At 61.3% G+C, this 15,646-nt stretch overlaps 1 protein-coding gene across 1 annotated transcript; it reads left to right on the top strand.

Annotated features, from left to right (window-relative positions):
• Positions 1–3,787: 3,787 nt before the first annotated feature.
• Positions 3,788–12,773, top strand: Gprin1 (G protein regulated inducer of neurite outgrowth 1). The gene is made up of 3 exons (XM_042667115.1): positions 3,788–3,946; positions 4,833–4,938; positions 10,195–12,773. The coding sequence occupies exons 1-3, from the start codon at positions 3,788–3,790 to the stop codon at positions 12,771–12,773; spliced, it is 2,844 nt and encodes a 947-aa protein (XP_042523049.1).
• The last annotated feature ends 2,873 nt before the right edge of the window (positions 12,774–15,646 follow it).

Below are 15,646 nucleotides of genomic sequence, written 5' to 3'. Positions count from 1 at the left end.
TACAAGGCTTGTTTCTCTACCTGTTTTAAGTTCCTCCTCTGCCTCAGCCAGTGTTTTGTTCTGTTGCTTGGAGTGTGTGTGTGTGTGTGTGCTGATCCTGGGGCCAGGGCTTCAGTACTTGAATTTAGCACCTCTGTGTTCTAGCTTGGCCTTTTTGTTCAAGGCTGGCACTCTACCGCTTGAGCTATACACCTCTACTTCTAGCTTTTTGCTTGATAATTGGAAGTAAATGTCTCATGGATTAGTCTGCCTGGGCTGGCTTTGAACTGTGATCCTCAGATCTCAGCTACCTGAGTAGCTAGGATGACAGGTATCACACCCAGCTTCTTGTCTAGACTTCTTTGGGGGGGGGGGGTGGAGACTTGAACTCAGGGCCTGAGCACTGTCTCTGAGCTTTTTTTTTTTTTTTGCTCTCTGCCTCATCAGTAGCTAGGAATACAGGTGTGAGCCACCGGTGCCGGGCTGTCATGCGGATTTTTTTTTAATGTCTTTAATCGGAACACAAGAGGTCAGAAAAGATGTAGATAGACAGCGGTGGTGTCTGTGTCCTCCTAGCAGACATGGCCAGAGCTTTGATCGTATTCCCTGAGATGCCCTGACCACTTCTGTGTCACCAACAGGACTTCCAGCAGCCAGGACCTGTATCTTGATCAAACAGATGCTTCCACGCTGCCAGATCCCATTTTTCCCCCTCAGAAATTACCTAGAAATGGACAAGCAGACCATGCCATATACTACGAGGATAACCTTTGAGCAACATTGAACCCAGGAGGAAAACTGCAGCTCCCTGGCCTAGGGGCCAGAGGAGGTCTGAAGTGTGCCTTTGCCCATTCTCCAAGACTTCCCTGCATAATTAAACTCCATCCACCCGCAGTGGGAGTTGGCTCGAAGTCTGCCTCCCATTGGCTGCCTTTCCCTCAACCCCCCCTGCTGGTGTCCTTACACTTCACAAATAAGCCACATGCCCTCCAGCTTGGCTGGGGTTCTGGATCTCACCTCCTTCCCGCTACCAGCCCTGCCTGCATGCCCCCCCTCCATGGTGATTCCCTCCCTGCCTCCTTTCCTCTGTCCCCTCCACCCCTGCAACTTCCTTGTTATCTTTGGAGTCCTGAGCAGACACAACAGACCCGACCCGTTTTTGTCCTCCTGAAGCCCTTGACCCGACCGTCTTTCAGGAATGTTCTTTCTCTCTGGCTTCCGAAACACCACATCCTCCTGGGTTTTCTCCTGGCTTCTCCTGTTTCTGGTTCTTCTTTGGAGCTTCCTTCTGAGCCTGATCTCAGTTCCAGCGTCTTCTCCCTGTGGAGTTCCTATTCTTCCCCAGGCCTCACACAAGTCTATCACCGGCTCAGCTCAGGGGCTTCCTGATCTGTCTCCAACTGCAGCCACTAAAGAGCTAAGCTCAGTGGTAGAGCGCTAGCCTTGAGCTGAAGAGCTGAGAGACAGCGCCCAGGCCCAGAGTTCAAGCCCCACGACTGACAGACAAAAACAAAAAACCAAAACAAAACAAAAAAACAGAAGTGGAGCTGTGTGTGAGTCTTGAGTGCAAAAGCTCAGGGACAGCACTCAGGTCTTGAGTTCAAGCCCAGGGCCTAAGCAAACACACACACACACACACACACACACACACACACACACACACACACACACACACACGAGGCAAATCTGACTCCTCCATTTTCCAGGGTGTGTGTGTGTGTGTGTGTGTGTGTGTACTGGGGGTTGAATTCAGGGCCTGGGCTCTGTCTACCACTTGAGCCTCGCTTCTACTTCTGGCTTTTGGGTGGTTAGTTGGAGATAAAAGCCTCCCTGTCCCGGTTGGCTTCAAACCAAGATCCTCAGATCTCAGTCTTCTAAGTAGCTAGAACTACTGTCGTGAGCCACCAGCACCTGGCTACTGTCCATGACCTGTGAACTTACCCCTCCCTCAATTGCTCTACCTGTAGCATGGAGCCATAGTATACCTCGAAGGGCTGGATTGGGAAGGAAATGATAAATGCCGACTAGCACTTGCAAACTCTGAAGAAAATGCCCTCACGGGCAGCAAATGGACCATTTTCAGCACTAGAAATGAGCCGGAGGCCCTGGGGTGCTGTCCGCGGTGCTGAAAATTGGTGTCTGTGGTTTTTCTTCTCGCTCCCTCCCTCCTGCTGTCTAGAGATGCCAACACCACAGGTTTTCAATCACTTGCTATCTAGATTTTTTTTTTTTAATTTTAATGTCATGGTGGTTTACAGGTCACCAGGTGAGATTTAAGACTAAAGCCTAAGGGTTAAGTTTGAGCTTGTAGGAGTAAAACTGCGTAACTTTCCATAGGTCACATTTTTTCTGTGTCTGTTTTGTGTGTGTGTGTTTTGAAAAATCTGGCTATCACACATTAATATCCACTTGCTTTTGACTGCTTGGAAGTTTAAACTAGGTGAGATCTGTCCATGAAGACTCGGCAGTATCTCGGGGGCCTAAAATAAGAGCTCCATTAGCCAGGCGCCCCGTGGCTCACGCCTGTCACCGTAGCTCCTCAGCAGGCTGAGATCTGAGGATCGTAGTTCGAAGCCAGCCTGGGCAGCAAAGTCCATGAGTCTCTTATCCCGCCTTGAGTGAAGGTAAAGGGACTAGAGCCAGGCCTTGAGTTCAAGCCAGGGAGTGGGGGGGGAGAGGGAGGGAGGGAGGGAGGGAAGGAGGAGGGGGAGAGGAAGAGGGGAAAGAGGGGGAGAGAGGAGGGAGAGGGGGAGGGAGAGGGAGGAGGAGGAGAGGGAGAGGAGAAGGGGGAGGAAGAGGGAGGAGGGGGAGTAGGAGGGGGAGGAAGAGGGAGGAGGGGGAGGGGGAGGAAGAGGGAGGAGGGGGAGGAAGGAGGGGAGTGGGAGGGAGAGGAAGAGGGAGGGGAGGGGGAGAAGGAGAGAGGGAGGAGGAGGGGGAGGGAGGAGGGGGAGGGAGAGGAAGAGGAGGGGGAGGGAGGAGGGGAAGGGGAAAAGGGGGAAGAGGGGGAGAGAGGAGGGAGAGGGGGAGGGGAGAGAGGAGGAAGAGGGAGGAGGAGAGGGAGAGGAGAAGGGGGAGGAAGAGGGAGGACGGGGAGTGGGAGGGGGAGGAAGAGGGAGGGGAGGGGGGAGGGGGAGAGGGAAAGAGAGAGGAGGAGGAGGAGGGAGGAGGGGGAGGGGAAGAGGAGGAGGAGGGGAGGGGGAGGAAGAGGGGGGAGAAAAAGGGGGGAGAGGAGGGGGAAGAGGGACGAGGGGGGAGGGGAGGGGAGGGGAGGGGGGAGGGGAGGGCACTCTGGGGATACCCCGTTGTTCGGCAGGTGGATTCACAGCCAGGCGCCAGCCAAGGACAGTCCCGGGGTTGCTTTCTCCCCCGTGGACACCCCTCCCCGAGCCCGGGCTCGGGTCCCACGTCCTCCAGCGGGAAACTGAGGCCGGCTCGCGGGTGATGGAGATCGGGGGTCCCGGCCGCTCGCAGCCGCGTGGGCAGCGGGCAGACAAAGGCCGGGCTGGGCAGGGGAGGGGCGGGGCCGGAAGTGCGGCGGGGGGGGGGGGGAGGAGAGGAGGCGGGAAATTTCCTGGAAGTGGGGAGCGGGCAGACCCGCCACGCCGGGCGCCGCCCCCCACCCCGGGCTCCGGGCGGGGCGGGGCGCTGGGCGGGGGCGGAGCCGGGGGCGGAGCCGCGGGCGCGCGCAGGCGCGGGCCGGGCCGGGGGCGGGGCGCGGGGCGCGGGGCGGAGCCGGGGGCGGAGCCGCGGGCGCGCGCAGGCGCGGGCCGGGCCGGAGGCGGGGCGCGGGGCGGAGCCGCGAGCGCGCATGCCCGGGGCGGGGCGCGGGGCGGGGCGGGGCGCGGGGCGGGAGCGCGGAGCCGGCTCCGGGGACGGCGGCGGCGGCGGCGGCGCCCAGGCCGCTGGGGTGGCGGCGGCGGCGGCGGGAAGCGGAGCGCGCCCCGCGCCGAGGAGCCGCAGCAGCCGGGTAAGCGCCGCGCCCCGCGCTGCCCTCCGGGCGGGGGGCCGACCCACCGACCCCGGGGAGGGGGGAGGAGAGGGCCCCCCGCGGGCGGCCGCCGGGGTCCCCGGGGCCCCCCCCCACACCCCACCCCGGGCGGGGCGGCTCCCCCGGGGCGCCGCGCGGAGGCCCGGGCGGGAAGGACCGGGCACCGCGTCCGGCCTCGCCGCCGCCGCCCGGGTGCTTTGTTCCGCGCGCGCGGCGGGGCGGGGAGGGGGGGGGGGGCTTCCCGCCACCGGGGGGTGGGGGTGGGGAGGGGACCCCCCCCGGCGTCGATCACCTCCCCACCCCCCCACGCCGCGCTCGAGGGGCGCCCCTGGCACCCCAGGCGGCACGCCCGCCCGCCTCGCCCCCCCATCCGGGGCGAGGCCACAGGTCCACACACACGCGCGCGCGCACGCGTGCACACACACGCCACGGCGCATCCACGCGGCCACCTGTGCACCCACCCGGCCCACCGAGGGGGAGCCTCGCGCCCCCGGCCCGGCCCAGCTGCGCACGTCCACCCACCACCCCGGATGGATGGCAGCGGACTCCGCGCGCCCCCGGGGCCCCGGCAGCCCTTAGGCCCCCCGGGGGTCAGCCGTCATCTCCGGCCCCCCACCCCACCCCGGCCCCAAGTTCGTGCACACACACACACACACCCCTCACACCCCAGATCTCACCCGTGGATGGCTGGAGATGGGCAGGTGGTCCTCCATCCGTCCAGGAGAGAGAGGTTGTTGGCAGGTGCGGCTGGAGCTCTGAGGGGTGTGTGTGTGAGTGTGTGTGTGTAGGAATGGCTGCTTCAGACTGGGAAGCAATCGTAGAGGGAAAAGGAATGGGCTAGCCTGCTCCCTGTGCGGTCCTCCAGGCTGCTCTGCCTACCAGCACCGGTGTGCTCTCCCCGGACCCATTTGTGCTTGCCCCGGGTGGCCCCGGAGTCTCCTTCACACACGGCTTCTACAGATGCATGCCAAGTGAGGGGTGTGTGTGTGTGTGTGTGCACCAGTACTGGGGCTTGACTTGAACTCAGGACCTGGGCACTGTCCCTGCGTGTCTTCTCTCCAGGCTAGCACTCTGCCACTTGAGCCACAGTGTCACTTAGGGTCTCTGGGTAGTTCATTGGAGATCAGAATCTCACCGACTTTGCTGCCCAGGCTGACATTGAACTGAGATCCAGGCGGAAGGGGGCAGCCTGGGGGGAGGGGGGTGTCAGTTTCCTGAGTAGCAAGGATTACAGACGTGAGCCACTAGTTCCAGACAGACACACCAGGCTATCTTGAGCAACACGGGCAAGAGCCCAGTTCTGGCCACAGGCTAGCTCAGGCTCTGCAAATCTGCACACACACACACACACACACACACACACACACACACCTACTTTTGCCTCCTTGGTACATCAGGCAAGCCGGCCAGAACTCTGAAGAAGTCATTCCAACCTCTCCCTCAACTAGGTCCTACTGACCTGCCCATGGGGAAGGATGTTCTTACAGGAGGGCAAAGCAGACTGGGATATACTTGCTCTTTCTACTGCATGTTCCTCGCTGCTACTGAGCTCACATTACAGAAAGGGGTTTTCTCTTGTTTTCATTTTGGTTCCAGCACCGGGGTTGGAACTCATTGCCTCCCACTCTTACTTGGCTTTTTCTGCTCCATCCACGAGCCACAACTCTCCTTCCGACTGGTCAATTGGACCTAAGAGTCTCACAGACTTTCCTGCTGGGGCTGACGCCCAAATTATTCTCCTCCGATCTCAGTCTCCTGAGGAGCTAGGATTCCAGGCGTGAGGCACCACGCTCTAGAAAGGAGGTTTGAAGAGCCAAGATTATTAGTGTCCAAGATCCTGGCTGAAATAAGCCTGGGAAAAAACACCAGGTCTGGGCTCAGACATGACTGGCTTTGATGCCCAGCTGCCCCTCCCCGCAGCTGCACGGCCCTGTCCGATCCTCGTCCGTGGAACGGAGATATAATTCCTGCTTCGGAGATTGCTGTCTCTAGTGGGTGGGTTGGCAGAAGGAGGGGCGGGGAGGCTCTAAGGCTGGGCCTGCAACTTTGTGAGGCAGGGACTGGAAGACAGTTTCTTCCAATCTCCAGAAGGGGGCCTGGTACCCCTGCGAGCCGATTCTGCTCTGGACACATAGTCCCCATTTCACAGATTGGGAAACTTAAGACTCAGAAAGTGGAAAAATCCACCCTGAGTCCCAGAGCTAATCGATAACCGAGCTGGGGCTCACAGTGCTTACTCTGGACCTGACTGTCTCAGAAGCCAGGTATACGGGTGGCTCCTGCCTATCATCCTAGCTACTCAGGAAGCTGAGATCTAAGGATCACGGTTGGAGGCCAGGCAGAAGAGCCCATGAGACTCTTTATCTCCACTGGCAAAAAGCCAGAAGTGGAGGTATGGCTCAAGCGGTAGAGCACCAGCCTTGAGTAGGAGGATGGAGTCAAGTAAGAGTTTAAGACTCCCCCCCCAGCTGTTCATGCTGCAATACAGGCACACACGTAGGAGAATATTACCTGTCTGCTATGTGTGCAAACTCTGCACACAAGTAGCACTTGACTTGCACAAAGGTCACATGCAACCTTTATCGGCCTTAGGTCAGAAGGTAATGCGTGAAGGGCCGGCGATGGGTCATCTCCGCCGGATCATCTCAGTGTACGAGACACATTAGGGATGGCTGATCGCGCTTATGTTGGACAGGTGCCCTAATGCCCCAGATTCGTGTTCTGGTCGAATCTAGAAGTCCAATTCTCACGCGAAATCTTATATTCAAATATTGATCGGTTTGCTCCTTTATTTAACATTGACTTGTAAAGCATCTCCAAAAGGCCCGATTTGGCTGTTTTGAGTTTTTGGGGGTGTTTTTGTTTTTTTGTCTCTGTCCCAGGCCCTTCCCTGCTCTACCCCTCCCCCCCCTCCCACCCTCTCCTAGGAGCACAGCTGGGATCTGGCAGGCGGAGTAGATAAAAACAGGCCTCACATGTACACAGCCCAGCCCTAAAGTGAGTTGAGCTGAGCCACGCACACCCCACATCTTAAATCTTACAGCAGCCTGGTGGGGGGTGGGGGTAGGGGAAGGGTTCTTTGGGGTTCTTTGTTGGTGGGACTGGTGTGTGGGGACCCCAGGACAAGGCTACTAGGGCTGACATGAGGGGACTGAAGATCCAGAACAAACACCCCTTCTTTCACAGATTCCCCCCCCTCCGGGCTGTTTCTTCTTTTCATCTGCCCAGATGTGGTATAGACCAACCCCAAGGATGAGATGATTGCACGGTACAAGCAGGTGACCTCAGAGTCAAAGCTGGCCAACAGAACATTCATTTTGTTTAGCCTTTTAAAATTGATCCTAGCCTCGGCACCAGTGGCTCACGCCTGTCATCCTGGCTACCCAGGAGGCTGAGATCTGAGGATCACGGTTCCAAGTCAGCCTGAGCAGGAAAGCCCATGAGACTCCTATCTCCAATGAACCACCAGAAAACTGGAAGTGGCGCTGTGGCTCAAGTGGTAGAGCGCTCGCCTGGAGCTGAAGAGCTGAGGGACAGTGCCCAGGCCCAGAGTTCAAGCCCCATGACTGGTGGCTCACACCTGTAATCCCAGCTACTCAGGAGGCTGAGATCTTGAGGATTGAGGTTCAAAGCCAACCCAGGCAGGAAAACCTGTGAGACTTTAATTAATCACCAAAACCCTGAAGTGGCTCGGTGGCTCAGAGTAGTAGAGCACTCACCTTGAGCAAAAGAGCTCAGGGACAGCAAACACCCAGGCCCGGAGTTCGAGCCCCACCATGACCAAAAACAAAAACAAACAAAAAATTGAACTTCGCTGGATGCTGATGGCTCATACTAGGAATCCTAGCTACTCAGGAGGCTGAGATCTAAGGATCATGGTTTGAAGCCAACCTGGACAGAAAAGTCCATGAGGCTTTTATCTCCAATTAATCACAACAAATAAATAAAATAAGCTAGAAGAGGAGCTACGGCTCGAGGTGTATCGAGTGCCAGCCTTGAGTGAAAAAAATCAAAAGGACAGCATCCTGAGTTCAAGCCCCAGAATATCTGTCTTTAAAAAGAAATCCAGATTTCTGGCTTTGCTTGGTAAATTAGGAGGCCCGCCACATTCACTTCTGGGCTTAAAACACTCCTGGGTTTTCCAGTATCCATAGGACTGGCCATCTATTCCTCCCCCCAGGCCTCTCCTGATTGGCTGCTGCTGGCCCCTCCCCTTTTTCTTCTCTCCCCCCCCCCTCCTTTGTGGGGAGGTAGCATCTAGTATGGGGAATGTTGCATTATTTTCTTTGCTCCTACTTTATTGCCTACCCTCTACCCAATCACACTCCCTGCTTTTTCCTAACCCACAGAGTGGTACCCAGGAGGTTGCATGAGTGCCCAGTGTGTGTTGTTAATGGACAGATACCTCCAGTTTGCCACACACACACACCCCAACTCCTCTCTCTTCCCTCCCTCCCTCTGCGGATGTCAGGAGGCATTAATCCGCTCCCTTGTTCTATTGTTTTTCTTTTCCTTTTCTCTTGGGCTGGTCCTGGGGCTTGAACTTGAGGCCCAGGCGCTGTCCCTTAGCTTTTACATTCAAGGCTAGCAACTCTACCTCTTCAGCCACACCCCCCACTTCCAGCTTTTTGCTGGAATTAATTGGAGAAAAGAGTGTCATGGACTCTCCCTTTTTAGTCTGGCTTTGAACTGCAATCCTCAGATTTCAGCCTCCTAAGTAGCTAGGATGACAGGTGAGAGCCATCGGTCCCTGGCTAAAAGATTTCGATTTTGATCATTTTAAAAAAAAAAAAAAAAGGCAAAACCAATGAAAGCAAGTTTCCTGTCAATAATGTGCTGACTGCATCCATACACTGGCAGTTCCATGGTCCCTAGATGCAATCTCAGAGTTGGGGTCCCGCAACACATCGCAGATATCTGAAGAAAAATAACCCAATCTTAGACAGGCGCCGGTGGCTCACTCCTGCAATCCTAGTTACTCAGGAGACGGAAATCTGAGGATCATGGTTCAAAGCCAGCCCGGGCAAGGAAAATCCGTGAGACTCTGATCTCCAGTGAAACACCGGAAGACCGGAAGTGGCGTTGTGGCTCAAGTGGTAGAGCGCTCGCCTTGAGCTGAAGAGCTGAGGGGCAGCGCCCAGGCTCTGAGTTCAAGCTCTATGACCAACAAGAGAAGAAGAGGGGGAGGAGGAAGGGAGGGAGGGAGTCCAGGGTGAATCTGGAGTATCTAAGGCCATGAAGAAGAGTTGCTTGGAGACCCAACTACTTGTTGGACTTTCTTCAAACTCAGTTCACCCCATCTCCAGCACTGCTACCCAGCAACCCTTGCTCCAGCCAATACCCTTCAGGTCACCCTGGCCATCACCCACTATAGCCAATTGCCCTCCCCTCCCCCACCTCCATTCCTTTTCTTTCCTGTCTCAGTGCTTGCTGCCTGCAATCCCCACCCCTGCACGACCTTATAGCAGGACTATTGCCAGTGCTCCCAGCCTGTTGTAGAGGGAGCCGCGTGATGGATGAAGGATCCCTTGAATAGGAGCTTGAATGCATGCCTGAGCTGCTTCCACCTCGGGCCTGGCCAGCCCCTCTTCCTCCAGCCAGGCCTGCAGGTATCCGTGGCCTACCTTGACCAGACACCATCCACGCAGGCATAAATGGGTGGCCTACTGTTTCCTTTGGCCCACTTAAGTGTTTGGGCTTGTTATTTTAAATCTTGGATTCATTAGCATACATATATATATATATATATTTTTTTTTTTTTACATTAAGGTCTAGATTTCCCACTTCTCTCAAGACACTTAGGAGAGCAAGTTTGAGCACTGTAGCTCGCGCCTGTAATCCCAGCTACTCCAGGATGCTGAGAGCTGAAGGTCGTGGTTTGCAATCAGCCAGGCAGGCCGACAGGTCTGTGAGATTCTTAGGTTCCCGTGAACAAGCAAAAAGCCGGAAGTAGAGCTGTGGCTCAAGTGGCGGTGCACCAGCCCTTGAGTAAAAACAGCCAAGTGAGAGCCTGAAGCCATGAGTTCAAGCCCCTGTACTCACACACACACACGCACACACACACACATCTTCACAGGATCAAGATAGTGACGTGGTTGGATTTGTGTGTTCAACCCAGTGCCCCTGTGGACAGGAGCGCTTGGGCTGCTGGGAGAATCAGGATTGAGACCATTCCCCACCCAGTCTCCTCCTCTGAAGCCTGAACGTGTCCTTTCCCTGTGTTTCAGAACTGGACGGCAGCCGTGGTCTCGAGCATGGCCGCGAGCGTCGATGGACAGCGCTAAAGATCCAGCCTGGCTCCAGCCTTCCCGGGTCCCTCGGCTCCCCGCAGGATGGGAGGCTGGGCACTGGGCACCTGGCCATGAAGGATCACAGCGCCTCTCAGCCCAAGCCCAGCCCCTCCCCGCTCAGGGATACCCCTGATCAAAACCCAGCCATGGACTCAAGACCCAGCGGCCCCAGTGGGGTTGAGGAAGGGGCCCTCTGCTCTGAGGGTCCTTCTGGGGGCATGGCCTGTCCTTCTTCTACCTGCACCCCTCCCCCAGGACCCACCACCAAGGAGATCCTGGCAGCAGATGCCGCCTTGGTCTTAGGGAGCCCAGAGACTGCTTTGGCTGGGCTGCCAGAGTCCAGGTCCCCCGTGAGCCCTGTCCCCACCTCCTCGGAGAACAGAAACCCCACGTTCTTGGAAGAGATGGATTCTAAATCCTCCACGCAGGCACGCCCTGCTGCCATGGGGAAGGAAGAGTCTGAGTTCTCCAAGGCAGAGCCTCTGTTGATGGAAAAGAGTGAACCTGCTGTCTCTACTCCGAGCGATGCTTCTGGAAGGATGGGCTCTCCACATCCCAAGAAAGAGGAGCCTGAATCAGTGGGAAAGGCAGATCCTGGATGCACCGGCGAGGTAGACCTGGTGTCTCCAAGCCACCAGGGCGGCTCTGAGTCTTTGCAAAAGGTGGGCGCTGTGTTTCCAAGCAAGGAGCAGCCTAAGCCCCCCCTATCTTCAGAGGAGATGGTCCCTGCTCCAACGAGGAAGGAAGATGTCATGTCTTTGGGGAAACACGATCCGGGACACCCTGCAGAGGTGAATCCTGCGTCCTTAGGAAGTACCGAACACACATGCACAGGAAAGACCCAACGCACAGCCACAGGACAGACAGGAGATTCTGGACTCTCCGGGAAGCCTGAATCTTCTGGAATAGGGGATCCTGAGCCCACCAGAAGGGTGGAGGATACCAAACACTTGAGATCTGCAGCACCTCCATCTCTGGGAAATGCAGAAACCAGGTCCCCCACAAGAGAGGACTGTGGGTCCCTGGGAAAGGGGAGCCCCACCTCCTCAGGAGAAGGACATCTCGTACCTGTGAGGCTGACCGCCGCTGGAGAGATGGATCCTGGGAAAGACCCCACATCTGCCGTGAAAAGTGGGGGGTCTGGACCTTGCGGTGAGCCAGGCGCTGTCTCCTCGGGAGAGGTGGAGGGGCTGGTGTCCCCAGGAAAGCCACCCCAGCCCTCGTCTCCAGGACAGGCAGAAGAACGGGGGTGGGCAGTGGGAAAGCGGGGGACCACTGACCCTTCGGGGAACCCCGAGTTTCCTGGGAGGGCGGAGCCCACGGCAGCCCTGGGAAATGTCACAACGTCGTCGTCGTTGTCATCATCTTCTGGCAAGGCCAGGCCTGTGTCCTCGGGTCCTGGGGGACCCCGATCCCCGGGGACAGGGGGTCCCCCGTGCGCTGTCGAGAACATCCCAGGGCCGGAAGGGAAAGCGGAGCCCCGGGCCTCGGCCCCGTCTGGAGACCCCAGGAACGCCACGACGACGCCCAAGGAAAAGGGGGGTCCCCCGCTGACCCCCGACATCCAGGGGGACCCCACCACGGAGGAGGCGGAGATCGGGGCCTCCGGGAAGGCCCAGCCCGAGGCCGGGGACCCTCCGGCCGCCCAGCGCCCCGGGCAGGAGCGCACCCCATCTTCCCAGCCGCGGGGGGCGGCGGGGTCCCCCGCGTCCCCGACTCCCGAGAAGGAGCGGCAGCCCGCGGGGCCTCCGGGATCCACAGACTCCACGACGATGACCACGGGGCCGCGGACCCGGGACAACTTCACCAAGGCGCCGTCGTGGGACGCGGGAGGCTCGCCGCCGGGCCCCGCGCGCGAGGACGCGGGCACGCAGGCCGAGGCGCGCGCCTGCGTGTCGGTGGCCGTGAGCCCCATGTCCCCCCAGGACGGCGCCCCGCCGGGGACCCCGGCCTTCAGCTTCCAGGGCCCCCCGCGCCGCCGGGACGCGGGGCTGCAGGTGTCGCTGGGCGGCGCCGCCGCCATCACCGAGACGCGGTCGGTGGCCACGGGGCCCATGACCCCGCAGGCCGGCGCGCCGCCGCCCGCCGCCGCCGCCGCCTTCCCCGAGGTGCGCGTGCGGCCCGGCTCGGCGCTGGCGGCCGCCCTGGCGCCGCCCGAGGCCGCGGAGCCCGTGCGCGACGTGAAGTGGGACGAGAAGGGCATGACGTGGGAGGTGTACGGCGCCGCCATGGAGGTGGAGGTGCTGGGCCTGGCCATCCAGAAGCATCTGGAACGGCAGATCGAGGAGCACGGCCGCCAGGGGGCCCCCGCGCCGGCCCCCGCCGGGGTCCCCGCCGTCCCCGCCGCCGCCGCCGTCCCCGCCGCCCCCCGCGCGGGTCCCGGCCGCGCCGGCTCCGTGCGCAGCGCGCCCCCGCCCGAGCCCGAGCCCAAGCGCCCGCCCGGCCTCTTCCGCGCGCTGCTGCAGAGCGTGCGCCGGCCGCGGTGCTGCTCGCGGGCCGGGCCCACGGCCGAGTGACCCCCCCCCCCCCGCCCCACGTTTTCTACGCGCGCCCCCGCCTTCACCCCCGGGGCTCGGGAGGGGGCGCCCACGGCCTCAGGCTCCCCAAGGCCCGCAGCCCCCACCCCACACACACACACCCCGGGCCTGTAGCGCCCCGCCCCGCCCCCTCCAAACGCCTCCCCTTAGTCTAGAGGAACCCCAGAATCCACCTTCACCCCCCCTCCCTCACCGCGTGCTCCCCACAGACCCCTCCATCCCCCCACACCCCTCCATCCCCCCACACACCCCTCCATCCCCCCACACCCCTCCATCCCCCCCACACCTCCATCCCCCCACACCCCTCCATCCCCCCACACCCCTCCATCCCCCCCACACCCCCCATCCCCCCCACACCCCTCCATCCCTCCATCCCCCCACACCCTCCATCATCCCACACCCCTCCATCCCCCACACACCCCTCCATCCCCCCCACACCCCCTCCATCCCCCCCCACCCCTCCATCCCCCCACACCCCTCCATCCCCCCACACACCCCTCCATTCCCCCCACACCCCTCCATCCCCCCACACCCCTCCATCCCCCCCACACCCCTCCATCCCCCCCCACACCCCATCCCCCCACACCCCTCCATCCCCCCCCACAACCCTCCATCCCCCCCACACCCCCCATCCCCCCCACCCCTCCATCCCCCCACACCCCTCCATCCCCCCCACACCCCCCATCCCCCCCACACCCCTCCATCCCCCCCACACCCCATCCCCCCACACCCCTCCATCCCCCCACACCCCTCCATCCCCCCCACACCCCTCCATCCCCCCCACACCCCTCCATCCCTCCATCCCCCCACACCCTCCATCACCCCACACCCCTCCATCCCCCACACACCCCTCCATCCCCCCACACCCCTCCATCCCCCCCACCCCTCCATCCCCCCACACCCCTCCATCCCCCCACACACCCCTCCATCCCCCCACACCCCTCCATCCCCCCACACTCCTCCATCCCCCCCACACCCCATCCCCCCACACCCCTCCATCCCCCCCCACACCCCTCCATCCCCCCCACACCCCCCATCCCCCCCACACCCCTCCATCCCCTCCACACCCCATCCCCCCACACCCCTCCATCCCCCCACACCCCTCCATCCCCCCACACACCCCTCCATCCCCCACACCCCTCCATCCCACCCCCCATCCCCCCCACCCCTCCATCCCCCACACCCCTCCATCCCCCCCACACCCCTCCATCCCCCCCACACCCCTCCATCCCCCCACACCCCTCCATCCCCCCCCCACACCCCTCCATCCCCCCCACACCCCTCCATCCCCCCACACACCTCCATCCCCCCACACCCCTCCATCCCCCCCACACCCCTCCATCCCCCCCACACCCCTCCATCCCCCCACACCCCTCCATCCCCCCCCACACCCCATCCCCCCACACCCCTCCATCCCCCCCACACCCCCATCCCCCCCACCCCTCCATCCCCCCACACCCCTCCATCCCCCCCACACCCCTCCATCCCCCCCACACCCCTCCATCCCCCACACACCCCTCCATCCCCCACACACCCCTCCATCCCCCACACACCCCTCCATCCCCCCCACACCTCCATCCCCCCACACCCCTCCATCCCCCCCACACCCCTCCATCCCCCCCACACCCCTCCATCCCCCCCACACCCCCCATCCCCCCCACCCCTCCATCCCCCCACACCCCTCCATCCCCCCCCACACCCCTCCATCCCCCCACACCCCTCCATCCCCCCCACACCCCTCCATCCCCCCCACACCCCTCCATCCCCCACACACCCCTCCATCCCCCACACACCCCTCCATCCCCCCCCACCCCTCCATCCCCCACACACCCCTCCATCCCCCCACACCCCTCCATCCCCCCCACACCCCTCCATCCCCCCACACCCCTCCATCCCCCACACACCCCTCCATCCCCCCCACACCCCTCCATCCCCCCCACACCCCTCCATCCCCCCACACCCCTCCATCCCCCCCACACCCCTCCATCCCCCCCACACCCTCCATCCCCCCCACACCCTCCATCCCCCCCACACCCCTCCATCCCCCCCACACCCCTCCATCCCCCCACACCCCTCCATCCCCCCATACCCCTCCATCCCCCCACACCCCTCCATCCCCCCCACCCCTCCATCCCCCCACACACCCCTCCATCCCCCCCACACCCCTCCATCCCCCCACACCCCTCCATCCCCCACACCTCTCCATCCCCCCCTCCACCTCTCCATCCCCCCCTCCACCTCTCCATTCCCCCTCCCTTGCACTGGGTGAGCTTGGGGCCTGCTGGGCACCCCTCCACCCACCCCTCTCCCCCTCCTCCCTCTCCCCCCAGAGCTGAGTTTCTGAGATGGTCAGACTGGTACAATGGGGCTGCAGCCCCTCCCCACCCCATCCCCCACCCCCAGAACCAGGAAAGACTGCATGCAACTCTCTTTAAGTGGTACTGCGCATGTGCGGGCATCGGTGTGCGAGAGAGCTCCCCCCCCCTCTCCTCCACCCCTCCCTACATACCCCTCCTCCCCTGGGTCGCCAGGGAGTCTTAGCAGTGGGTCGGGCCGGGCCGGCTGGCCCCCATGGACTAGGCGTCTCTCTTGCATGATTTTGGTGGTCCTTCCTCCCCTCCCCTGTCCCCCACCCCTACTGGGTCAGCGAGGACTGCAGGTCACCGGTCAAGGTCACAGGCTGGGTGACGGCTGGCGCTGGAGACGGAGAGGGAGCCACCCCGCAGTTCTTGCTTGCCCCCTCTCCCCAGCTCCCTGAACCCCTCCTGTGCTGTGAGACACCCCCCCAGTCCCTTATAATCCCTGCGCCCTTGTCCCCCACCCCCCTCAATCCCGCCAGCCTCCATTTTTTT

This window comes from Dipodomys spectabilis, unplaced genomic scaffold (genome assembly GCF_019054845.1).
Source record: "Dipodomys spectabilis isolate Male_0828 unplaced genomic scaffold, ASM1905484v1 ptg000375l, whole genome shotgun sequence".
NCBI lineage: Eukaryota > Metazoa > Chordata > Mammalia > Rodentia > Heteromyidae > Dipodomys > Dipodomys spectabilis.
The sequence above is the reverse complement of the archived record's forward strand: the minus strand, read 5'-3'. Positions and strand labels throughout refer to the sequence as shown.

Excerpts from the sequence above, each read along its gene's own strand:
- Gprin1 (XM_042667115.1), top strand. The coding sequence starts at position 3,788 with ATGCCCGGGGCGGGGCGCGGGGCGGGGCGGGGCGCGGGGCGGGAGCGC. Across the intron at positions 3,947-4,832 it reads CGAGGAGCCGCAGCAGCCGG|GCTGCTCTGCCTACCAGCAC; the intron begins GTAAGCGCCGCG and ends GCGGTCCTCCAG. Across the intron at positions 4,939-10,194 it reads CTTCTACAGATGCATGCCAA|AACTGGACGGCAGCCGTGGT; the intron begins GTGAGGGGTGTG and ends CCTGTGTTTCAG.